At 43.7% G+C, this 27,337-nt stretch overlaps 1 protein-coding gene across 1 annotated transcript in view; it reads right to left on the minus strand.

Annotated features, from left to right (window-relative positions):
• Positions 1 to 690: 690 nt before the first annotated feature.
• The window catches only part of WT1 (Wilms tumor 1), a 65,402-nt gene continuing 38,755 nt past the window's right edge, over positions 691 to 27,337 (minus strand). The window contains exons 7-11 of the mRNA XM_015409637.1: positions 18,554 to 18,656; positions 17,781 to 17,931; positions 4,531 to 4,620; positions 3,117 to 3,209; positions 691 to 812 (exon numbers count right to left, since the gene is read on the minus strand). Coding sequence (XP_015265123.1) covers positions 691 to 812; positions 3,117 to 3,209; positions 4,531 to 4,620; positions 17,781 to 17,931; positions 18,554 to 18,656 — 559 coding nt within the window. The remainder of the gene's footprint in view (positions 813 to 3,116; positions 3,210 to 4,530; positions 4,621 to 17,780; positions 17,932 to 18,553; positions 18,657 to 27,337) is intronic.

Consider the following 27,337-nt stretch of genomic DNA (forward strand, 5'->3'; position numbering starts at 1 on the left):
AACAGCACTGTCCCTGTCTGCAACGTAGGTGGTTATGGGGACCCAGAACAAGTAGAGGACAAACCCAGTGGGGACTTGGGGCTCAGAGGCATATGCCAATATATTCTATGAGGAACTAGAGTCCACTAGAGGACTGCAAACCAGATATCAGAAATAGTTGACATGGAAGAAGAGCATAAAGTGACCCTCTTGGTGAGTACAAAGGTTACCAAAATTGTCTTATTATCCTTATAGGACTGCAGAAGAATTTGGGGATCTGGGTGTATGCAGTAAGCATATAGTATACATCAATAGTCATTTACCCATACCCATCACAATGGATGGATGGATGAATAAGAATTAGCACTGCCACTAGCTTGCATTTGCACGTTTCAAGTAAAACAAAAAAGTACAAAACCTTCTGAACAAAAGAAAAAAATACAAAGATTATTGTAATATTTAAAGTATAATATAGTCAACTTGTACTTATACAATAATATTTAAATTGAAATCATTTGAAGTTTTTGAATGGGAAGATTCACAAAGTCCATGCAAAGGCCCAGACTGAACAGAATCCCACAATGTAGTTAACTTGTCTCAACTGCATTATGAAGACACCATAAGATTTCCTAAAAAGTTGAAAGACAATGGTTGAAATGTTTGCAGTTGTTCGTAGTGTCCCATCTGGTTTGTACATACAGTATGAAACATCTAAAGGGTAAGCTGAAGTTTAGTCATGTTCCTGTTGTGCATATTATGATGACGGACCAATTCATCAGATCGGGCAAATTTTTTTTGACAGCTGGGCCATCGGCAACTGAAAGGCTTTTCACCTGTCAACAAAACACACAGTTATTAAACTAGGATAGGAGTAAACTGAGTAAACTGAAACATCATATTATAGGTCCCTCTCTCCCTTAGTGATCTTATTAATTATGTGGTGCTATTGAGGTCCAGTTGGCTTGGACTCAATGAATTTTCCTCAGGCTTTCCTAAACAATTTTGGAGGGGGGGGTATTTTCCAAGGGTTTTTTAAAAACGAAGTTTGGCAAAAAAATAAATAAGGGACGCAAGCCCCTCCTTCCCTCTCAGTTCTTTCTCCTGCCAAGGAAATAAACTCGTCATTGAGAAGAGAGGGGGCATATTTAGGGACGTGATTTCCTCCTAGGGATTATTGGATTTGTACTTTTGTTCACCTCCCAAATATAATCAGGAGGAAGAGGAAATTACAGTCACAAACTCACTGGTCATCTTTTCACATCCAGAGCTGACTTTTCTTAGTGAGTCCTCCCTGCTTAACTGCCTCCCACTGTTAAGGGTGATTTCCCCCCCCCCTTTGGAAAGTGGAGCACTGGGACTGCCTAGAAACCAGGGTTCCCAGTATCTAGGTGGTGGCTGGAGCTTTCCTAGGATTACAACTGATCTCCAGGTAACAGAGATCACCTGGAGAAAATGGCCACTTTGGAAGGTGGACTCTATGGCATTATATCTCATTGAAGCCCCTTACCTCTCCAAACACTACCTTCCTCAGGCTCCACCCCCAAAATCTCCAGGTATTTCCCAACCAAGAGTTGGCAACCGTACTAGCAACAGCACTGAGAGCCAAAGCGGGCTCAGATTCAGACAGGTCTGTGCTGGGCTTACAGTAGAGTGAACCTTTTTGATGTGAGAAAGCTCATAGTCTAACTCCTACAATTCTGAGCTCACATAAGTCAAACCAGCTAGAGCATGTAGCTAAAGTCTGAGTACTCTTTCATTCACCAGTGCTGGAGTCCTGTCTGGTACAAACTCAGCTGGGTTGGGTTGCTGAGCATGCCACTGAAAGCCAGCTGGGCTCCTTCAAGCTGGCTCACTCCTAAGTAGTCTTTATCAAGGACACATCCTGCTACAACCTGGCAGACAACTTCCCCAGCTTCAAGGCTTGCAGTGCACCCTTGTTGGGGTTGCAGTCCCTGGGGCAAGTGTGGCGGTGGTGGCACCAACCCTGGACAGTATGTATCATGCTTCTCCCATATTCTGCCTCAAAAGAGCTAAGGGTGATTTACTTGTGGCTCCCGACAGGCCTCCCACCATCAAACTGGTGTTCAGTATTAGACCCTCAGCAGAGGTTCCCCTTTCTATTGGGACTGCAGCACAGGACCCTACCAGGGCCATTTCCCCCTCACCCTCTCATCCATAGCTTTAGCAGAAGAATCCTCCTCACATTAAAACAGGTTAATTTAGGGATGGGCAACTTCCAAACTAAAACTAAACTAGTTCATGGGCTTATCCTTGAGTAACTCTGCATATGATTACACTGCAAGTCCCCCTTTCACATGAGGACAAACAGTTATATTTTCCATCATCATAGTTATTATTACCATTTGCATATTCTGCCTCAAAAGAGCTCAGGGTGATTTACTTATGGCTCCTGACAGGTCTCCCACCATAAAACTGGTGTTCAGTATTAGACCCACAGCAGGAGCCTGCTCCATCACTCCCATTTCTATTGGGACTGCAGCACAGGACCCTACCAGAGCCATTTACTTGTAGGGTTACACTGCAAGTCCCCCTTTCACATGAGGACAAACAGTTATATTTTCCATAATCATTACCATTTGCAAAAGTCTAACCACTTTCAGCAGTTAGCTCCATACTATGATGAAATCACAACCTTGGAAAGAGACAGGACACCCAACCTCCAGGGGCACAGTAACAAGAACAGCAAAACAGTCTGTGTTTTTTTTAAAGGAAAAGAAAGAGAGGAAAAAACCCAGACAATATCACTGTCTTATCACCACCATCTAGCATGTTGGACTGGATATTACCCTACGGGGCTGACGTAGGGCTAGTATGAATATATCACTGAAGGAAAATATTTTTATCATCTAGAGGGACTCTAAATATTTTGATAATCTTGAATGCCTTTTGTTGGAACTTTATACCCTCACTAGGTGATGGTGGTGAGAACTCAGTCCCTCTTAGTCCAAGTAATACATTTGCATCACGAAAAATATTAATGACATTTTTAAAGATCAAGTAAAAGGTAAATGTGCTAATGTCCTCCTGAACATGCTGTAAGAATTGGTTAATCACAACAAAATCAGTTTAGGTAAAGTAAATCCAAAAAATATAAATTGGAAAAAAAGTATACGCACTTGTTTTACCTGTATGAGTCCTGGTGTGAGTCTTCAGGTGATCAGATCTGGAAAACTTTCTCTGACAAGTTTTACACTGGAAGGGTTTCACACCTAAATAGATAAAAGAAGTCTATTCCTGTATTTCAATGCCTTCTGGGAGGGATGAGGAATATTAGTTATTTCTGAGTTTCCAAATTCTGGATAGTTTGCTATTGTTTAATAGATACTTAATCTGTTTTCAACTATTCACCTACATATCCCAAAGGGCATTAATCAGACTCCGCAACTATGTAACCTTTTATAACCCTTTCTACTTTTCTCACTTTTTCTGATAGTGCTTTGAATCCCATACTGTCCTAATTCCTGGCATTGCTGGGTTCTAAACTCAAAAAGTTTCAAGTGAAGGACACCCTGTGATGGTAGTTGCTGTTTTAACAGTTCAGTTTCTTGGACACTGAGGGAACAGTTAGTCCCACACAGGAAAAGCATCTTCCTCAAGAGAGAAAGCTGTTTGCCAGTAATTCTGTCAGGGCACAGTGGCTGAAGGGGGGTGGGCAGTGAAGAGGAGCAGACCCAGCACCCAGCCAATGGCATGCGAGTACTCTTGAATGGTGGCTGATGGGCGAATGGCTGAGGGAGAGCATGGAATCTTGCCACCCCAAAAGAGGAGTAGGCTAGAAATTTTATGCAAAAAAACTGATTTTCTGAAATGCTACAATTATCATGTATGATTCATAAAAACATGGTCACTCTAAGTATGACATCTTTAATAACTTCAGCATTTAAAAATATGCAAATGTGTGGCATTGTCCTCCCAACTAATAATGTGTTTTCATTTCTGAACTGTTTTCCTCTTTTTTATTACCTAAGCAATACTGTTTGGTTGTTCATTTCTAAAATATTAGACATATTGTCAATAGTAAGGAGCATTGTTTATAGAATATAAGGATTTGGAGCCCAATTTCAGACTTTGGCTGGCATATTAGTGTTACTTACCAAAAGCCCAAATATCATTGCTTCCCCCTTCCTCAAAGAAGGGTAATTGTTTGACCTGTGCTGATAGTATTGTTCTGATTATTACTGAATGTAAAAATAATCACCTCATATGTTCAGCACTCTTTCGTAGTTTAACTTTGAATATAGTCAAACACTAGACTGGATCCAAGCCCATGGCATATATCCACACATTGTTGGATATTGCTCCCTCTTTCTGCTGTGGCAATAATTTGCAACAGGATTGTCTTATCCACACAGGAAAATTCAGTTGCAAATTATTGCTATAGTGCAACAAGAACACAATATTCAATGATGTATTAATGCAGTACATGATTCTTAAGTACTTCAGAAAATAAGTACGATTCCATCCTCCACATTCCAAGAAATTAAGATTTCAGACTGCTACAGATTCCAAAAGGCAATACATGCAACAAACCTGTGTGTCGTCTTTGGTGTCGTTTGAGTTGATCTGAACGAGAGAACCTTCTTTCACAATCCTTAAAGTCACACTGGTATGGTTTCTCACCTTAGAGAGAATGTTTCATTTGAAAGGGTTAAATAAATGTGAAAGTTATTAAAGAAGACTCTGTTCAATATCATACTAAAATGCTGAAACAATTATTCTATGTATTACCAATGTATGTTTAATGCTAGGGGGAGAGGCACAACTTGGAAAAGTCAATGTAATTATGAGTTAGGAAGACCTGATTTTTACATTTTTCCAGTGCCAAGGAAATCTGCAGACAATCCCATATGATCATTTTATCAACAGTACTCAGATAGTGTAGCGGTCATGTGTAGTAGCTACTCAGTTTATGTGTTCATGGCAGAATAAACCTCATTCTACAGTTGATACATCATAGTGCATGTGATCTTCCTTACATGGAACACACAGAAAATATATTTGCTTTCAACAATGGGTTGAAACAATTATATTTGACCCAGTTGTTGGGGTAGTAAATATGAAGCATTTGAAAACTTGAGTTTATGCAGGACAGTTTTGACAAGCTAGGCTATTGTGTAGATAGATTCAGTTGGGTTGCCGTGTTGGTCTGAAGTGACAGAATAAAGTTTGAGTCCAGTGGCACCCTTAAGACCAACAAAGTTCAATTCTGGGTATCTGAAGAAGTATGCATATACACATGCTAAGTCTCTCAGTTCTCACTTATACACAGAATTGAACTTTGTTGGTCTTAAGGGTGCCACTGGATTCAAACATAGTTCTCACATCTGTTCGTTAACTCTTGCATTTGTCTGCTAATTTTCTGTCATTTACAAGGTCGTACTAACTACTTTAGTCCAGTCTCAGCTATACTTATTGCCCAGTTACTTATGCATCTTGACATTCACTGTCCCTTCATGGCAACTAACTCCTCCTCTCTACCTATATGTAAGGCTTGAGAAAATTGTTTCAATATATCTGAAGAAGAGTGCATGCACCCAAAAGCTTATGCCCAGAATTAAACTTTGTTGGTCTTAAAGGTGCCACTGGACTCAGACTTTATTCCACTATTGTGTAGATAATATATAGAGGAATATCATTATTTTTGTTAATAATCACATTCATATACCTTACTTGTAGTGCTCTGAATGCATTCTAAAATGTTTGCATTTGTAATATATCTGGATATTTTCCTCCTCTGAGGCTAACCTTTGAAACCTAAAATGTATTGCGCCTTATGAAATCCACTGAAACAGTTATTTACATGAGACTGAAGGTCAACTTACACTCATCTTTTGTAGTGGCCACCTGTATTTTTTACACAAAACCCTGGGTTTGCTGTGCCTCTTTATCTTTGTTCTAGTTAGATAACTTCTTCCTTTTCCCACTAACTGAGACATCTGGGACAGAAATGTCATATCAAAGTTCCAAGTAAGGTGTAATATTCTCCAGTATTTCAAAAGACCTTCATTAAAAATTAGTCATTTAAAGTACTCAGAAAATGAATGTTAGTAAAATGTTTATAGTCTAAGGACCAATTCAGATTGTCCTCAAAAGAACAGTAATATGCATGAAAATATGGAACTGACTAATGTGCAGTCAGAGCAAAGATTTACCAAACCCAGGACTATGTACACTGATTAGCACTGGCTTTACCAAGATTCAGGTAAAAGTTTTTCCCAACCATCATTTTTAACAGGAGATGTGAGGGCTTGAACCTTGCATCTTGTGTATACAAAACATGCTCTTGCCACTGAACTATGGGTTCTCCATAGACACATGAATTTCTGTATTTCCCCAGTTCTGATAAATGTCAGAACTAGTTCTGACTTTGTTGTGATTCTTTAGGATCCTTTTAGATATATTCTGGCACATTGTTATATTTAACATGTCATAAACCAATAGCTTTGAGATCTTGTCTTTCCCAGTGGCAAGTGATAGGACCAATACAAACAGTTTTTCCAGGTATACAACAGAGGCAGTGAGACCAACTATGAATGTTGAGTCGCGAAGAGTCGGACTCGACTGTGCGACTGAACAACAACAACATTGAGTATCTCCTGAGGGGTGTTAGTCTGTAGCAGCAAAATAAAACAAGACCAGTGGCACTTTAGGACTAACAGAATTTATTCCAGCATATTCTGCATACATTTGATGAAGTGAGATCTGACTCACAGAAGCTGATGCTGGGCTGAGGTCAGATGACAGGCTTAGCAAGGTTTGGCTGTGCTTCTAATTTTATCCATATTTCTTTGTGCTGAAGAGTTTTGTCCAAACATCTACACTTAACCTGCTGCACCACGTGCTCACCCCATGGTTGACCATTCCAATTATTGCTGCACGTTATCCATGGAGCAGGTGGGCAGGCAGCAACTTTATTTAATTTGTTTTTCACACATGCGCATAAGCACATATTTGAAGCACCATTCCTTTTTGACAGCTCAGCAATCCCTCTGCCAAGTACTGTGATCTCAGGGGTTCCCATACAACTGTAGTTCTCCTCCAGAAATTAAATGAGGATTCCAAAGTGACAGCAGAAGGGCATGCCTTCAAACTCCTGGCAAGATGGTGGCAGCTCATGGCCAATGGGATTGCTGGAGGAGGCTGCTGGGATATGCAGTGCAGCATGGGGGAAGCATTTCAAAGCTGGGGGGAGAGAATAAAAGAGAGAAGTCTGGCATTTTTATTTAAAAGCTTGGTCCAAGAGTCATGGGCATGAAAAAGACGATCCTTCTATGACTGCCTCCTTCCCCATCTCTGAAAAACTCGTATTTCCAATTAACCCCTTCCTCACCCTGTGTGCTACAAAGCTGTAGGCAGAGAAACCAGCATGAAAAACACAAAGGAGGATTCTCAGCCTGCCATCCCCCCCCCCATTCTAGCCTCAGAGGAAAGCTGAAAGTGTCCCTTGGGTAGGGCCGGTGCCAGGTTTTTTTGCACACTAGGTGAGGCTACCTTCTGGTGCCTCCCCTCCCCCCCCCATGCACCCACCAATTTTCAAACATAAATGCATTTTAGGAAGAGAATGAAAAACACAAAATTAGAAATTGCTAATTTCAAAAAGCAGCACAGCACAGAAGTTAGGGCTGACCAACCAAGCACAAGGAATTACTTTAGTCAAGATGGGTACCCAAGTTAGTCTGTCTCAACAGAAGAAAAGAGCAAGAGTCCAGTAGCACCTTAAAGACTAACAAAATTTTGTGGCAGGGAAGGTGCTTTCTCCAGTTGCTGCTCACAGCAAGCAGTGACTCAGGAAAGTTCCCACCCTGCCACAAATTTTGCTGCCACTGTGGCTGTTAGGTTTTTATTTTTAAAACGCATTTTAAAGTAGGCTGAACATGGCAGTCATGGAGAGAGATTCAGAACATAAATACAAACACTTAATGGTATTGCATGGTTCCTCCAGGTACTGCTCAGTGTTCCCTCTAAGCTGAGTTAGTGTGAGCCAGCTCACAGTTTTTTAGCCTCCGGCTCACACATTTTTGTCTTAGCTCAGGGAGGATGGCTCCAGAACAAACTAATTCATGCAGTAGCTGAATCACTCACTCACAACTTTAATGCCAGTAGCTCACAAAGTAGAAATCTTGCTCACAAGACTCCACAGCTTAGAGGGAACATTGGTACTGCTCTATAACTGGGTTTTTACAGTCTCCTGGACTTTTTGTCATCCACTATTATAGGCCAATAAGTTGCAGTTTTAATAAAGAATTGACATCCTGACTCACAGTGCAGTTCTGAACAGGACCTTCTAAACCTGTACTCCAATCCGTGAATTTACAAAAGCGTAAGTCCAAAAAGGCCACACCCAACAGCAGAAACTCATTAGGATTGGCTACATTAGGGGGTGTGGCCTAACATGCAAAGGAGTTCCTGCTACAAAAAAAGCCCTGGGTTTTGACAACAAACAAGGTAAACAGAATAAGAAGGGAAAGGTGGGTGTGGCTGGATGACCACACTTCTGGTAACATGGGGGTGCGGCCTAATGTGCTAATGAGCTGTGCTGTCAGGGGTGTGGCCTAATATTCTAATGTGTTTTGCTGTTGGGTGTGGCCTGTTATGCTAATGAGTTCCTGCTGGGCTTTTTCTACAAAAAGAGCCCTGGCTAGGCCGCCTTTCCCTGCAGGCAGGGCTCAGGGCCCACTGAAGTCCTTCCTCTCCCCAAACACTACTCTCTTCAGGCTCCACTTCCAAAATCTCCAGGAATTTCCCAACACGGAGCTGGCAACCCTATTCAAGGTATATATGCCGAAGGAACATTAACCCAGAGCCCAGTGTTCTATTTACAGAGGCAGAGCTGTCCTAGGCATAAATTCCATGCTTATCCCTTTTGCACAAAAAAATACAAGGGATCTTGTGGCACTTTAAAAATTAAACAGATTTAGAGCAGCCCTCACTTCCATGGGAAAGAGGTGCTCTTCGTGAGATTTATGCATTTAAAACATGTATTAGCCACCTTTCTACCCTGCGGGAACTCAAGACGGCTTACAATTAAAGACACAGTAAAATGCAACACCACTAGTTAAGATCACAGTTTAAAACTGCCAATAGGCAGAACTAAAACTAACTGAATGCTATCCTGAATAAAACTGATGCATAAAAGGAAATAAATAGTGAGGCCAGAAAGTCATGAAGTGTGAGGTGGAAAGTCTGTGAAATGTTTATGCAAAGCTTAAACATGCCCAAGATAAGTACAGTGGCAATTCACATCTCATGGGCAGTATTTTTCCCCTCCTTTGTAAATTTCTCTTTAACAAAAGCATCCAATTGGCAGTGAACAGAGCACACAACCACCATCGGAGCCAGGATTCAACCCACCCACCCCATTTTGTGTTCTGCAGCTCAGACCCTGGGATGAGACGGAGGTGCTTCAGCAGGTTCAGACCCCAGCAACATATGTTTAAAGTTGGGGATTTCTGTCCCTGTGGGCATACCTGTAACACTTACCTGCATTGAACTTCCTTGGCCATATTGTCGCCCACTCACCAAATTAAGAGAGACCCTCTTGGAACTCTTCACAACCAGCTTTGTTTGTTTGGCTTTTTTTTTACCATCCTGAATAATTTGGCATCATCTGCAAATTCAGCTACTACACTATCAGTTCCAGATAATCTATGAACACATTTAAATAGCACTGGTCCCAGTAACAAAGGTCCGGTTGGACTCTGCTGGTATCTTCCTTCCATTGCAAGAACTGTCCATTTATTCCTACTCCCCCCCCTTCTTCTCATTTGACCAATTTTACCAGATTTAGAACACTGGCCTCCTTACATTAGGACCTGGCAACTGCCCAGACAGCATTTTTGTCAGGAAAAGTTAAAAGGGGAGAGTAATCCACTATTTTGGAGGATCCACAGACTTTTTCATACTCAACACTTTATCGGCCTCTCTAGCAAATTACTGCCAGCTCCTTTTCTGAAAGCTAAGCATAAGCTAAAAGAAGAAGTTGAACCATTCTGATCTAATAAGTGCCTTCCTTAAACAGGACTTGCTGTCTAGAAAGTGAGTTAAAGCTTACAGCCTGAACTATACGCATGGGCTTAGTGCAGCCATGTTGGTCTGAAGCAACAGAACAAAACTGGTGTCCAGCAGCACCTTTAAGACCAACAAAGTGTAATTCAAGATTATCTTCCATACTGTTACCTTTCATTTCTATGTATCTGAGGAAGTGTGTGTGCACACTAAAGCTCATACCTTGAATGAAACTTTGTTGGTCTTAAAGGTGCCACGGGACTTTAACTCTGTTTTAGTGCAGTGGAATTTACTCAAAAGTAAACACACACAATGCCAGACTTTTAAGGTTGTTGTGAACATGTACCTTTACAACGGCACCAATTCATAAACCTCTCTTAAACCTCTCAAAACCCGTTTCCTACCTCTCTGCCGTGTTACTTTCATTGGAATTCACATACACACTTCTTTTGCCGCCCATTCTATGTTGCAACTCAATGGCGCGCTTTCGATTTCCGGGCAGAATTAGCTGGGAATCAAAAGTGCACCATTTAGTTGCCCATTGGGCAGGTGGCAGAAGAAATTTGCATATGATTCTCTCCCCTATCAATCCCCTGTGCTCCCTGACTGGGGGGGGCAAAAGGAGCTGAACCCGAACACCATGCCCGTGCCCACCAAGGGGGGCAGCGGAAGATCCCTTCTGCTGGGGGGAAGCGAAACCTTGCCCAAAGAGATTTTAAAAAAACCCTTCCCGGCTCATCTGATGCCAAGAAGGCTCGTTGGGAGAGACAGGCAGTGCTGCGGAGTCCCGTGCCAGTCTCAACTCCACTTCACTTTCCTGCACTGCTCCTGCTTAGCACAAGCCGGGGAATTCAGCAGCTGCCTCCGGAGTGCTCACCACCCTCCCACCATTGGCAGGAGCATCTGAGCTGGTAGAAGACCACAGAGGGGAAGTTTCAGAGCTGGGTGGCTCCAAGCACACTGGGGAAGGGCTCAGGACAGGCCGCGAGAGTGCAGCGGCAAAGGGCTTTTGGTGAGGGAAGGGCGCTGGAGCAGGGGCGGGGCAGCAGACCAGCACAGCACTCTCCTTCAGTGGTGTCCCTTGGCAACAGCCTAACCCTGCCTTATGGTGGTGCCAGCCCTGCTCTTGGGGGGGGGGGGAAAGCTGAAACACACAGTCACCTTTTTTTGGAAATGTTTTGAGAAAAACACAGTTTTGAGAAGCTCGTGTATGACAGACGTCTGTAAAATGTCTGTAAAAAATAAATGCACAAGTGGTGTTTCACAACCCTAGCATGAAGATTTGATGATGTGCACATCGCTACTGGCTAAAAAAAAAAAAAGGCTGAAAATAGAAGGGAAGGTTCAGACTTCCCAAATGGCTTGAGATTGCAATAGAGAGTTCAGATGTCTGGAAATGCAGGGTGAACCAGCTACATCCATAAAGATTGAACTTTCCTAGGCATCGAAAAACTCACAATAAGAGTGGGGTGAGGACTGGAGGGGCAACAACTGGGGGATGGGATACTGACACTGGGGAAATACAATGTTGTTGAATGTGCAATTTAAATCTGTAGGCTAACAGCGACGACTTCAGATCAAACAACTCATCTGATCACAGCCCTGGAATTAATTCTGTTAGTCACTAAGGTGCCACTAGACTCCTGTTTTATTGGGTATCTGTAAGAGAATCTGAAAGACTTCCTGATACAGTCACTCAGATAAGTTTATTGCCTTTTAAACCCCAAAATGGGTTACTTCCGGATCTATTCAATTTAGCTTATTTGCTAAAATGCCACATCCATTTCAAATAAGCCCTTTCATATAAGACCACAAAATCTCCCCTAGGAACTGTTGTGCCTTGGAAACTGATTCTGAGAATTACTTAAACCTTGGCAAATCTAAGAAGGAGAGTATTGACAGAACACAATGCACTGACAGATTATACTCTCCAAACTGTCATATAGTTCTAGGGCATATGCATTTGAACATGACACTGTGGTAGGCTTTACACTGCTTCCACATTACAAAAGAGATCCTTTGTTAGTATTAGACTGATGAACTCCCTGTAACTTTTATATCTTTCGAAAGCCAAGTTACTGCAACCACTCATTGCTTTCACTCATCTACATGGGAGTGTATCCAAACTGGATTTGGCAGCAACCCATTCCCGAATTTTAACACATTCATAGACCTCTGCATTTCTGATCAGAACATTAAGCCACTGTGTGGGGAAGGAGGGAATCAAACCAGATTCTGATTTTGATTCATATCATAAATTCCAGAAAAATTCTGAATTCAAGATGATTTAATATTTCAAGACTTCGTCACATATTATGTTTGCTATCACAACTAAGATATTTAAGGGTACAGTTAAAAATTAAAATGCAGATTAAATAACAAAGCTCTGCCCTACAAGTGAAGACAAAGAGGAGAGGAGGAGGAGGAGGAGATTGGATTTGTACCCCACCCTTCACTCAGAGTCTCAGAGCAGCTTACATTCCCTTCCACTCCCCACAACAGGCACCCTGTGAGGTAGGTGGGGCTGAGAGAGCTCTGACAGAAACTGCTCTTTTTCAAGAACAGCTGTGCCAGAACTATGGCTTGCCCAAGGTCCTCCAGCAGCTGCAAGTGGAGGAGTGGGGAATCAAACCCGGTTCTCCCAGACTAGAGTCCATGCACTTAACCACTACACCAGACTATTCTGATGTTTTTATTCCCAGGGCTGTTTTAACTTTCCAGTCCATCACTGTAGATGTAACAATAGCACCTCTTCATAAAGGCTTTAGTCCCCTTCCTGTCCGTATAGCAGACTGCTTCTATATATAAGAGCACAGCACTATATGTATGATAGTCTGATCTTTGTAATGAACAGCAGCAAGAATACTCTAGTCTACTCCAAGAAGAGGTGGAAAGGATATCACTGAAATGTCACTTGTAGGGTTATCATAAAACAGCAAAAAGCAATTAGTGAGCACTTTTGGAAAGATCCACAGTACTGAAGGGGGGCCAGACAGTTGTTGTTCAGTCGCACAGTTGAGCCCGACTCTTTGCAACATCACGCCAGGCCCTCCTGTCTTCTGTCGTGCTCCAGTGTTTGCTTAATTTCATGTTCGTTGTCTTCTCCAGTGAGTGCTCCCTTCTCATTTGGTGGCCAAAGTATTTTAGCTTCAGCTTCAGTATCTGGCTTTCCAGGGAACAGACAGGGTTGATTTCTTTTAGGATTGACTGATTTGATCTCCGTGCAGTCCAAGGGACTCTCAAGAGTCTTCTCCAGCACCATGATTCAAAAGAATCTATTCTTCGGCGCTCGACCTTCCTTATAGTCCAACTCTTGCAGCCATACAGTACTACTGGGAATACCATTGCTTTGACTATATGGACTTTTGTTGGCAGGCGTCTTTTAATTTCATGGCTGCAGTTACCATCTGCAGTGATCTTGGATGCCAGGAACGTGAAGTCTGTCACTGCTTCCACGACTTCTCCTTCTATTTGCCAAAGAGTGATGGGGCCAGATGCCATGATCTTAGTTTTTTTGATGTTGAGTTTCAAGCCAACCTTTGTGACCTCCTCTTTTATCCTAAAGAGGCTCTTTAGGTCCTCTCCACTTTCTGCCATTACAGTGGTATCGTCTGCATATCTGAGGTTGTTGATATTTTCCCCAGCAATCTTAATTCTGGACAGTAGGTGATGTGAAAAACCGCAACCTGAGAAACTGGAGGACTGCTGCCAGCCTGAATAGATGATACTAACCTTGACAGGCCCAATTCAGTACAAAGCAGCTTTGTATGATACAACTGGCTTATTCATGTGAAAGAATGGGAAATGCCCAGTAAACCAGCTATTAAATTTTTTACAGGAAAAAAAAGCTGTTCCAACTAGGAGGTGGATTCAGCTACCTTTTTTTTTCAGTCTTGCCCAATTCCTCACCCAAGCCTACATCACATATTACTTTTGTCCATGCAGGTTCCATGATCCTCAGTGTAGCCTCCTGGTAGTCAAAGGAGACTCCCTCCTTCCCTTGTCCCTGTTTAGAAGCCAGTTGTATCATACATTAGATGTTCTGTCCGGAGAACAACATTGCATTAAAAAAAAATTATTGGGGTAATAGCCCTAGAGTCTTCCACGGCTCTAAAAAGCACTCAACAATAACCCAAATTCTGCTTCTCTACACAGTATAAAACTCAGTAGCCCTTTCCCTGTACCAAGCTACATACTAGTTATTGCTTCCTAGTATGCTCTCTTGACCTCCTTTTGAACTGCTAGATTTGTCCATGTCGGACTCGACTGTGCGACTGAACAACAACAACCTGAACATAGCACTCCATAGCTAGTGCTTCATGTCTAATGCTTCATACTTTACTTCTAAACCAGTTCCATATTTCTGGCTATCTTATTTCAGGTAATGCATGCATTGGCCTGAAGTACTTCAGGTTTGGAGAAAGAGAATTCTTTTTCTGATTACTCTGCAACAAAATAGATTTCTGGTTGTAGAAGACAGCACACAGACACATGAACTCATCTTATACTGAATGAGACCATTGATCCATCAAAGTCAGTACTGTCTACTAAAACTGGCAGTGGTTCCCCAAGGTTTCAGGCAAAGATCTTTCACATCTACCTGATCCTTTGAACGAGGGATGCCAGGGATTAAAGCAGGAACCTTCTGCATGCCAAGCAGATGTTCTGCCACTGAGGCACAGCCCCTCCCCATCTGAATCATTAGTTTTGCAATAGAAATGGAACCTGTGAGTTGGGCTATTAAATACTGGGTTCTAGACGCATGGCAGTGATCAGCTCAGGTTTATTCAGTGATTTCAGCAAAACTACAAGACAAGGCAACAGAGCCTCAGCTCTGTTAAATAGCATGCAATTGCCACACCCAAACACACCCCACTCCCACTGATAGGCGATTTACATAACATTACTACTTGATTGGTTTATTCCAGAGTCCTGGTCAACTATTGTTCTTGTGCTCCAAGCTCAGCCAGTCTCTGGGGTGAAACGGGGATGATTCAATCCCAATACATAACATGGGCCATAACCATTTCAGGTTTTCTCAAACCTGTGATTCTTTTTTAGAATTAATGTTTGCTAACTGTGCCTGAGCTACTACTATCAGCATCGGTCCATCTCAACACTTATTGTGTGAACAACTGCTTATGAGAACATGGCAAATCACACAGCCAAAAGAAACAATGTACAACTTTTTTTCAGAGCAGTATCAAAATTCAGGTTATCGTTGATTTTTTACTAGCATCTGTGTAAAGAAGGTTTGGTGTGGAACCCATCAGTTTATCTACTCATACCTGAGAGATGCTTTGAATATTTCTTATCACCTTTTATTAATTTAGGAATAATCCACCACAATGATAACAAAAACAGCAAATACCACTGTAGAGAGAAATAAAGGTTTCCAAAAGAGATTATTTGGGATGTTAATAGCACATTTGGTAATATTTCATGTTATGGAAAGGGTGCAAGCAGAGGCTGTTTGAAACTTCAAGGTGGTGATTTTCAGCACAGAGCCAGAAAGCACATTAGATTAACCACAAAGATGCTGCTAGTAGGAGGCTTCTCTGTGGCAAGTAATGCCCATATCTAATGCCTAAAACGATCTACTAAATGTGTGATTCTGATTGTAGAAGACCATGCCAAGGCACAAACACCCTCAACGTGATGGCAATGTCACATGGCAATTAACTCTAGATGTCATAGCTAGGACAGAGTTTCTTACCATAGTGAAGCAGTTTTCTGTGGCATCACTGCAGCAACATTCTTGTGTGTTATTTTACATATGAGTCTGATCTTCTTAAGCAAGCAGTAAAAAAGAGTTTGCAGATTTCCACTACAATCACTGAACCACCAGAACCTATCCCACAAATCATAGAAATAACCATGGGCTAAAATCCTTATGCGTATTACAATTTTTAAACAAATGAATCATCCTCATGAGAATATGGTCAAAAGTAACATGTATAATGGTTCACAACTGTACAGCACCCTCAGCATTTTAACTTAAGCTAAGTCCCCCGCATGATGTGCCCAGCACAGCGATGACACCTCCAGGTTACATCATGACACTGGGCATGTCAGGCATAGTGGGGCTCTTTGGGGATGGGGTGCATAGGGGCCCTCAGAATGGGGGTGATGGCAACCCTAATATCACTCCAGTCTTGGCCCAACTATGCTAGCTTCCAGTCTTTCTGAGGACAATTCAAGGTGCTGCTCTTGAGCTTCAAAACCCTATATGGTTTGGGACCAACATACCTGAAGGACCACCTGCCCCCTTATGATCATGCCTAGCTTCAACAATCGTCTTTAGATACCCTGCTTCGGGAGCCCTTGGCTTCTGAGATTAGGCAGGTGGCAACCTAGGAAAGGGCCTTCTCAGTCATGGAGTTGAGACAGAGAGAGGCTTAGTGTAAATCACATCATAAATCTCACATTTGAAAGATTTATGATGGGATTCATACCAAATTCTCTTGGTCTCAACACCCCTTCCCTCATCCCTTCTGTAATATAAGAAATCCCAAAACGATTTCCTCTTCACACATCTGAAGAAGTGACTAAGTATTGTGTAGTGGGTGCTCACATAACATGGTGCACGCTTGGCTCTTACACAACTAAGACAAAGAACAACGGCCCGCAGGCCAACTATATACATATCCAGGGGGCACCCCTGGATCCCATTGGGAGGTTCGAATTTCCCTCCCCGTTTCCCTGGCTCCTATTGGAGAGACCAAAAGGCTGGTTTCCATTGTCCACCCAGGGTCGAGCCCTGGGTCGCCGCTGGCCCCTGGTGGCGGCCAGCATACACAACACTAAGGATGGGCATGAACTGGCTTATGAGTGAAAATTGGCGGGCACATGGTTCACGAACTGAAGACCTACCACAAATTTTAAGCCAGTTCATGGCAGTTTCTGAAGAGCAGAAAGCAGGGGTTTAAATGGCTGTCTGCACCTTGGGGCTCAGCTGTTTTTTGTGAGGAGTATACAACTCCTCCTTGAGTTGCCACTCTCCCATTTCTGTAATTTTCCCTAAAAGAATTCTCCAGCATCTTCAGTCATATTGAAATGAATGTTGTTAGTCTTTAAGGTGCCACTGGGCTTCTGTTTTATTTTGCTACAGCAGAGTAAGACAGCTACTCTTCTGCAACTTGATAAGCAGTTACTGGAGATATGAGATGTCAGGAAAAATGTGTTGAAACATTGGTAATGCTGATTAGAAATTCCAGTTTTGTGTAACAGAGCTCCACATGTTTTGTGGTCCAGTTTTTAGTAACATTATCTGAAAGAATAAACTGCAGGAAATGTAATGAGTCAGTTTCCTATAAATATCTAGGTGCTGAGACAAGGGAATTTATGGGCCATTTTTTTTCTTTTTGTAACCAGGATTGCTACCAAAGTTATGTTTATTTTATGAACTATTTCCCAATCAAATATACTTTTATATAATTCATTGGAAAACATTTCCTCCAAAACCTCAGATACTTCGTTCTTCTAGAACACAAAGAGGATTACAGCCCTATGAAGATGCTTCAGTTCTGACACTGTGCCTGGCAACCACTTGCCACTCTGCCCTCCTTGCAAAGCACCACATCCCTCCCATTCCCCTTATTAAAATAGGGACAAGGGTTGTATTATCCTCCCTGGCACACACACAAAAAACCCTCAAAGAATGCCATGAAAATGGAAAAGGGATAGGTTCCATTACCAGTACAAAGGAAAGGACAGTAGTAGAGAGAATTAAGCTACTGGGCAGGAAGAAATTTGCAATCAGTGATGACACTTACCAGTGTGTTTTCTGCTGTGCATATGCAGGTGAGACAATTTAAAGTATCGCTTGTTACAGCCAGGGTATGTACACATGAAAGGCCTTTTCTCATTTGTTTCACTTGCAGATCTAACAATTGTAGGAGTTACTCCTGGCACTCTCCGCATATCCTATAATGACATAAAGAATATATATTTTTATATGCAATATATATCAGCAGTCCAAGACCTGGAAGAGGAGTAGCTCAGACAAAGACAACTACTATCATGATATCATAAACCTCAAATAAATATACAGTCACAATATTGAATATTGAAAAGACTTTTTTTCACTTGCATTACAAACATTAATGTACTATAGCCCTTTCATCAAACAAGCAAACAAAAGAAGCAAAAAAAAAAAGATGTTCAGATCATCAGTTAATACCTCATGAGACCTGAAAAGTAGGGTTCATATTATCTGGGAATAGGTGTACTGAATTCTAGGTACATTAGAACATAAGAACATAAGAAACACCAATGTTGGATCAGGCCAAAGGCCCATCCAGCCCAACACTCTATATCACACAGTTTCCCATGTAAAGAAATCTTGTAGATGGTTAGCGATATAGTCCCAAATATGTTCTGCTGAAAGAGAAATGAATTATTTTGCTGTTATCATGTGACAAAGTCTGAGTTTATATTGCTCTTTCTGGCAAAAAGAATCTTCTTGGGGTGTGTTATTGGCACAGTGGAACTTAAGAACATCAGCGAGGCAATCAATCTAGATTAGACGTGTGTTTCTAGCACTCACTTGTATTCCTCTAAAGACTCCATGAGTATGTATTCTATATTGAGCCCCACAGCTGTATAGCATAGGACCTGCATGGCTGTCACTTTCATATCCTGCTGCGTGGCTGAAAACAAAGAGACAGAATGTTTAGGCATACCTGGTTAACAAGTATCTACAACAAATATTTGCAATATTTCTTCATTTGATATTAAAATAGTTACATATTGCTCATGTAGTCCAAACATCCAGTGAAACTTACTGAAGGAAGATGTACTGATCCTGTTTAAAGCATGGATTCCAAAAAGGATTATTTGTCCAGCTGCACTTTAAAATTTGATTACTGAATTAAAAACAATCAGGAAAAACTACATATGAACAAAGTTCTGTGCATACGTGCAAGTTATTTATCAGCCAAATGCCAGGTTGGCTATTGCTAATAACTTTGGAATGAGCAAAATGCCTCAAGTTTCAAATTAAGTGCTGTGGGTTTTTGTCAGCACCTCATGACTCAAATATAACCAGATAGTACTGGGAAAGTGATGACATTTACAAAAACAGCAGTGCTGTACCCCGGGACAGGATAACAAATCAGTGTCCTTACTATTTAACCCACATATCAGCTTGCAAAATGTACTGTAGCTTAACCTTTAGAAAAATCAACAAACAGGGAAACTGTTTGAAATCCATGATTCCACTTTAGTGCAGTAGGAATTATACCCAAATACTCTTTTTTTAAATTCAAAGCAGAAATTCGCACACTTCATCGTTCACAACATGGATTTTCCCCTACACATATCAATGTTTCCAATAGCGAGAGAACACATCGTTTTGACTGAAATTGTCTTGCACACTCAAATATTTGCTTTTAGTATAAAAGTATTACAGTCCGTGAGAGAAGCCAACACCCTTTTAGTGTAAGAACTGAATTATAAATATAACATAAATTAAGTAAATAAAGATGTGTACCAAATTCTTAATTACTAGCTTTCATTTTTTTAAAAAAATAAGTCTCTAGCTCCTTCTTCTGCAGAGATATAAAGGGAAAGGCATATTAAATTTGTTTAATTTGATTGTTTTAAAATCTTAATGTTTTATTGTTATTATGTTGCTGACTGAAATGTTGTGAACTGCCCTGAGCCTGCTTGCATGGGGAGAGGGGATATAAGCCTAATAAATCAATCTCTGTAATCACAGGGCTAAAGACTTGTTTTAAAAAAATAAGGAGGAAGGGCACAGATTTTTTGCTGAATAAGTTGCAACAAGATTCATGGTAAGAGCAGGTATAAATCTTAAGGCCATATCCCATTGCTTTGGCAAAACAGGGCAATCTAGCTCCTTATTCCATTCATCTGGAGACTCTGCATATTTATCCATTGACATCAAATATTTATAAACAAATAATGTAGATTTTGTTTTCTGCCTTGATTTAATTAGCGTTTCCAGGAGCAAAGGGGACTCTGAGACACTTATTGCAGCAGGCCCTTACTTAAAGGTAAAAGGTAAAGGTTCCCTTGCTCGAAAGCTAGTCGAATCCGACTCTAGGGTTGCGGTGCTCATCTCTGTTTCAAAGCCGAAGAGCCAGCGTTGTCCGAAGACATTTCCGTGGTCATGTGGCCGGCATGACTAAACACCAAGGCGCACGGAACGCTGTTACCTTCCCACCGAAGTGGTACCTATTTATCTACTTGCAATTTATCTACTTGCAATTTCTTGCTTTCGAACTGCTAGGTTGGCAGGAGCTGGAACTAGAGACGGGAGTTCACTCCGTCATGTGGCAACTCGGGTCTCAAACTGCTGAACTACCAACCTTCCACAGCCTGCAGTTCAGCGTCTTAACCACTTGAGCCACCGCAGCTTCCTAGGCTCTTACTGAGATACCAACAAATGTAGCAACTCGAAGTATTGCCATTCTACAGAAGGTAGCAAGTCAGCTCAGAAAATGACAAAAACTCATCATCATAACTTATGTAAAAATCCCCCTATCTGGTTGCATTAATGTGATTGAAAGGCCCATCAAAACTCAGGTTGCAGTCACATGCGCCAGTTGGAGTGGGGGGGGAAGCGAGGCTATCTCCTCCAAAGGAATTTGACACACAGTTGTGAGATCACAGATCCATTTGTAGCTGCGGGTGCAACCCGTCACTGTGTGATCAGACGCAGCTGCGGGTGAGTAGTTGTTTTTGGGGGGCCGGCATTTGTTTCCCATGCGCATAAATGAGGAATCGCACCTCCGCACTGAAGGCCCGCTATGGAGTATGCAATGATGCGCTTAGTGCAAAGAAGGAGGGAAAACAACACCGAGCTGGGATGGCCTGATCAGACCATCCCGATGGCATGAGAGCATGCTTGCGCAATCAGACAGGGGAAAGTCCATCGGAACCCATTTAGTACCGGACTTTCCCTGGTATCTTTTAACTCCGCTTCCATAGTGGAGCAGCATGGGTTGCCGACGACTGCAGGACGCTTCCCAGATGTTCCTGTCTGATCACACTCTTTAGATCCGTCAGTCTTTCGCACCTATGTTGGATCTAAAGGCACATGTGATCGCAGCCTCAGACATCTTATTTCAGATCCTTCAATAAAGATGTGTGGATAGTAGAGGAATATAATTGATATCTGAGAAATTCCTATACTCCTTATCTGGGCACATTTGCATCAACACTAGAAATCCTTAATACCTGGGCAGAAGATACTTTGTACATGACTGGTAAAATGTCTATAATTTTGTTAGGTTTGATGGGAAATATATTTTCAAGTGTAACTTCATCTCCCCCACATACACACCTAATTGTGATGAAATTGTAAGGGATTGCTTCTCACTCCCAGGGAATTCTTCCCAAATTTCAGACAGATAGGAGAAAGCTTCTCCATTCTATAGGCAATTAAAAATTTTGCCTGCAAAGCACAGACAGGGAGACAAAAAGTGGCATGTGACTGGTATGTTCCTTCATTTTCCAAGATCATCAAATGTACAAGGAGAGGAGAATCTATTTTTTCGTTTGGGTTTTTAGATATAAAAATATAGATTGCACATATGAAGAGCTAAACCCTACCACTTCCCATATCTTACTTCACTGTGGTCTGTTTCGTTCAGTATTTTCCCCTACCCTACTTCACTTCTCCTAAGAGTCCCTGGGAGAAAATATGCTTCAAATAGCACACCACTGTAAGATTAAAGGGGTGGGATCAGCATTTGTCTTCCCCTACCTGCATGCTTATTTTTGTTTAAAAATAGACACAAAGGGAGATACACTCCTTTTCCTATGAATGGGCAAACTCCTGGTCATTAGATCCCCCATGGCTGTCATCTTTTTAGATATAATAAAGACATCTGATAGATGGACCAGCAGTTCTCTTTTGCATCAGAGAGATAATCTGATTCTTCAGTCACATTTTCTAATTGTGTTTACTAATTCGTTCTTTACTATTGCCAGAGAGAGTCTTAAGCCTCTCCTTCCATCTTCCCTCTTCCCATTTGCAGGGCAGTTGGGATGCCCATTGCTAGTAAGGCAAACCTCTACCTCTTAGGCTTCAGCCAAACAATAGGCTTAGCATGGTTTGGCCACACCCCTAATTAGATCTTTATTTTTTTGTGCTGGAGAATTTTGTCTAAACATCCACCCTTAACCCGCTGCTCTGCACGTTCACCCCATGGTTAACCATTCAGATTATTGCTGCACAGCAGGGCTATTTTGGGGCAGGAACCCACAGGAACGGAGGTCCAGCTGGCTCCCAAGTTGGCCACACCCAGCAGGAACTCATTAGCATAATAGGTCACACCCAACAGCAGGAACTCATTAGGATTGGCTACATTAGGGGTGTGTGGCCTAACATGCAAAGGAGTTCCTGCTACAAAAAAGCCCTGGGTTTTGACAACAAACAAGGTAAACAGAATAAGAAGCAAAAGGTAGGTGTGGCTGGATGACCACACTTCTGGTATCATGGGGTGTGTGGCCTAATATGCTAATGAGCTGTATTGTCATGGGTGTGGCCTAATATGCTAATGAGTTTCTGCTGTTGGGTGTGGTCTATTATGCTCATGAGTTCCTGCAGCATCCTTTTGTTTGTTTGTTTTTCATGCATGTACCTAAGTGTGTATCCAAAGCTCCATCTCCTTTTTTGACAGCTCCGCAATCCCTCCGCCAAGTCCTGTGATCATTGGTTCCTATACAACTGTATTTCTCTGTCAGAAATCACTCCCTTTCCTGCCTGACCTTACTCCCTTTCCCACTCATTTCATAGGGTCCCTTTTTCTCTCCCCATCAAGCTTTCCAGCCAGAGCAATATTATGAGGTGGCTTGGAGTAAACTTCCAGGGGCAGAATAATGGCCACCAATATAGGAGCCTAAATAGGGACTATTTTCAGTGCTGTCCCACCCCAAGAAATGGTAGAAAGGGTCATTTTTCTTGAATTTGTTGCTCTAAAACAGCCCCCCCCCCAAGCTGGGCTCCCAATCACAACACAATATTGCAGTGCGCAAACACACAAGCAGAGTTTCACAACCCTGGCGCAAAGATCCGATGATGCATGCATCACTAACTGCTTCCCAAAAAAAGAAGGCAAAAATGGAAGGGAAGGTTCAGACTTCCCAAACAGCTTGACTTCGAAACAGGGGAGTTCAGGCATCCAGAAATGCGGAGTGAAACCACTTATATCCATAAAGACTGGACTTTCCCTGGTGTTGGAAAACTCACAATCAGAGTGGGGTGAGGAGGGGGGGTGACTGAGGAATGGGATAATGACAGTGCTGTTTAACCATGCGATTTAAATCCCCTGGGTAACAACATCAGTGTTATGTGTTATGTCTGGACATGAGCAATCTTCCACTCTGGCTTAACTGCTGCTGGAGGCATGCCTGGACTTCTCTGGCAGGACACCTAGAGGGAGCCTCTGCCGTGTTAAACCCACTATTTAACACTGGCAACAAAGGTGGGATCCTTCTAGCATGGCTAGAGGCCAAAGAAGCTGAATCATCTCTGGGGAACCATCACCCCGGATGAAGAATGTTGCTGTGAGCTCCTCCAAGCCGCTTCGTGGACAAAGAAACATGGCCACTCAAGGCCACCTCAAGGAATTCAACCCTGCGTCCCCAGAACTATGGGACACCTATGCCGAATGCCTCAAGTTCTTCCTTGAGGCCAACAAAATCACTGATGTCAGCCTAAAGTGGGCCACCCTGTTCAGCGTCTGCGGCCCTGCAACCTTGGAGATCACCCAGAGTCTCACGGCACCGTCCGAACTCCAGGACACTTCATACAAGGACATTATAGCTCTTCTAAAGAACTATTTTTCACCACTGTTGTCCCGCTTCACTCGCTGCCACGCCTTTTACAAATGGGATCAGGTGGCCAGGGAGTCCATGTCCACATATGTGACAGCACTCTGCCATCTTGCCCGCCACTGTGAGTTCCGAGACATAGCGGAAATGCTCCTGGACTGGTTTGTCTGCGGCCTTTGAGATGAGAGAATGCAGCAGAAGCTCTTCGCCAAGGAAGAGCTGACATTCCAAGCCACCATCAAAGCTTTCGAAAAGGCTGAGGGTGCCACCCGAGAAATCTGTGCCTCCCATAGCCCAACTACAGACCCCAGGGCCAAGGTGGTCCACCATGAAGATGCCTCCAATGGCTCAGAGGAGGAGGAAGTGCTACAAGTCCATCGCAACACCCAGAAGCGCTCCAGCCACCATGCTCCGCCAGCCGACCAGCCAGCTCAACAAGCTGCCAGCTCCGGCTCCTACGCTAGCTATGGGGAACCCCAAGAATGCCGGTCCTGCTGGTTCCAGGATGCAACCTGCCGGATCTGTGGTAAATGTGGCCACATCGCTCGCAGCTGCTGCAGCAAGATTTCTTGGGGCACACCCAGAGCACCATCGCCCCCCTCTAGGAACTTCCAGGGCCTTATGGACACTCTCCTCAAGGGTATCTTGGGAGTCATTCCATTCTTTGATAATCTACTAATAGCAGGCTCCTCTGAAGCTGAGTTCATCAGCTGCCTCCGCGAGGGGCTCTGCCACTTCCAGTCTGCTGGCCTGCATGTCAAGCGGGAAAAGTGTCTCCTGGGCATCCCAAAGGTCGAGTTCCTTAGGTACCTCATTGAGGCAGATGGCATACACCCCACTCCCGATAAGGTCAAGGCCATCGTGAATGCCCCACCTCCAACATCAAGGCAGAAGCTCTAGGCATTTCTTGGACTCCTGAACTTTTACCACTACTGGACAAGAAGTCTCCCTGGGTCTGGGGCCACCACCAGAATGTCACGTTCCAAGCCGTGAAAACCCTGCTCACGTCCAACTCCATTCTCACTCAGTTCAACGAGTCCCTCCCAGTGGTCCTCGCCTGCGACGCCTCCCCATATGGCATAGGTGCCATTCTCAGTCACAAGCTTCCAGACGGCCAAGAGGCACTCATCGCCTATTATTCACACACATTGTCTTCAGTAGAAAGGAACTATGTGCAGATCAACAAGGAGGCCCTGACAGTTGTGGCTGGCATCAAGAAGTTTCACAACTACCTCTACAACCGTCAGTTCACCACCACCACAGACCACAAGCCCTTGCTGGGCCTCTTTGCTCCAGACTGCCAAACACCTCAGATCCTGTCACCTTGCATCCTGTGTTGGTCCATCTTCCTGTTGGCCTATCAATACACCCTGCATTACTGGCCAGGCAAGGTGATGAGCCATGCCGATGCACTCAGCCATCTTCCGCTTCCCGTTTCTGACACAGACCTGGCTCCAGTGCACTGCATCATGCTCCTGGAATCCCTTCCAGAACCTCCACTACACACTTCAGACATTGCTGCACATTCGGCTAAAGACTCCATCATCTCCCAGGTCCTCAACTGGGTATGGAGGGGGTGGTCCACTGGCCACAGGGACGCAGAATTCACGGCATATACCTCCCACCAGCAGGAGCTCTTGGCCCACAAGGGCTGCCTCCTCTGGGGAAGTCAAGTAGTGGTGCCCACAAAGCTATGAAACTGAGTCCTGAAGGCCCTCCATGAAGCCCACCCCGGCATCATGCAAATGAAGGCTCTCGCCAGGAGCTATGTCTGATGGCTGGGCATCAATGCAGCCATCAAAGAATGGGTCCACCAATGCCACACCTGCCAAGAGTCCCGGCCCGAAGCCCCCATGGTGCCAGTCCAGCAGTGGGAGTCCACCTGCACACCTTGGTCCCAGGTACATATCAACTTTGTGGGACCCTTCCAGGGCCAGAACGTCTTCATCCTGATCAATTCATACACAAAATGGCTGGAAGTTGTTCCAGTCACCACCATGACAGCACAATCGGTTGTCAAGACTCTCCGGAAGATCTTTGCCACCCACAGTCTGCCTGACACGATGGTCACTGACAACGGGGCACAATTCACTTCAGCAGAATTCAAGGAGTTCATCAACAGATACTGATTGGCCACATCACATCAGCACCCTTCCACCCGGCCACCAATGGCCAGGCTCAGTGAATGATGAGAACCACAAAAGAAGCCCTCACCCGACTCATCCACAGAGACTGGGATCATTGATTGGCAGTGTTCCTCTTCAGCCAGCGAGTCACCCCATGTACTGTCACCGGCCGCAGCCACATGGAACTTCTCATGGGCTGGTGCCTGACAACCCGTCTTGACTGGCTGCACCCAGACAGGACCTCCAACTGGTCGTTGACCCCAGAAATGCAAGGCATGGCTCGTGGATTCAGCCCTGATGATCCCATCTACATCAGGAACTATGCAGATGGCCCCACGTGGATCCCTGCAACAGTCACTCAAGTCACTGGCCCCGTCTCCTATGAGGTAACCACCCCAGATGGCTGGAATCTCCACCACCATGTAGACTAACTGCACCACCACCTCACAGACAACAACAGCTGCATCACTCCCAACCTTGGGTGATCACCGCCCAGACCTTCTTCAGCCAGAAGCAGTGGTCTCCCCAGACCTGTGACAGCCTGGGCCTGTGATCCTCCCAGAACCACCTGAGCTGCCCAGCATCAGCACACTGCTGGACCTCCTGATGGCACTGGTATTTCTGGCCACTGTGTGACACAGAGTGTTGGACTGGATGGGCCTTTGGCCTGATCCAACATTGGCGTCTCTTATGTTCTTATGTTCTTATGTTCTTATGCACACCAGCCGTCATATGGCCTGCACCACCGCGACTACCCTAGCACCAGAGCCCTGCTGCTCCCAGCAAGAATGTTGTGGCCCTGCTACCTAGAGGACTACATTTGCTGACCAAGGACCGGGCTTGGGGGGGAGGGGTGTTATGTCTGGACATGGGCAATATTCCACTCTGGCTTAACTGCTGCTGGAGGCATGCCTGTACTTATCTGGCAGGACACCTAGAGGGAGCGTGGAGATGCATGTCTGGGCTTGACCGGGCAGGCCACCTAGTTGTAGCTTGAAGCCCCAAAACAAAGGCAGGCAAGATGCTGGAACCTGCCTGCAGATTGGCTCCTGAGAGCTGTCAGCCAATCTGGAGCCTGGAGATCATTTGAACTCACCAATTGCATGGGGGCTGGGAGTGGATTAGCTGTATATAGTTAGGGCAGTTGTCCCATGTAAAGCATTCCTTTTAAGATGCAATAAACTGCTGCTTCCCTTCACTATTCCTTCACCTCTGCCATGTTAAACCCACTATTTAACAACCAGATCAAACAGCTTATATGACTGCAGCCTTTATCTCCCTGGTCCCTGAAGCCCTGCCTGCCTGCCAGTGTGTACAAGCAAAGCCTTATCCTGTTTCTTCTACTGCAGGTGAGCCTCTTATTAGTAGAATGGGGGTAAAATAGCCTGATGTAAGGCCTC

The sequence above is a fragment of the Gekko japonicus genome, unplaced genomic scaffold (genome assembly GCF_001447785.1).
Source record: "Gekko japonicus isolate JY-2015 unplaced genomic scaffold, Gekko_japonicus_V1.1 scaffold113, whole genome shotgun sequence".
Taxonomy (NCBI): domain Eukaryota; kingdom Metazoa; phylum Chordata; class Lepidosauria; order Squamata; family Gekkonidae; genus Gekko; species Gekko japonicus.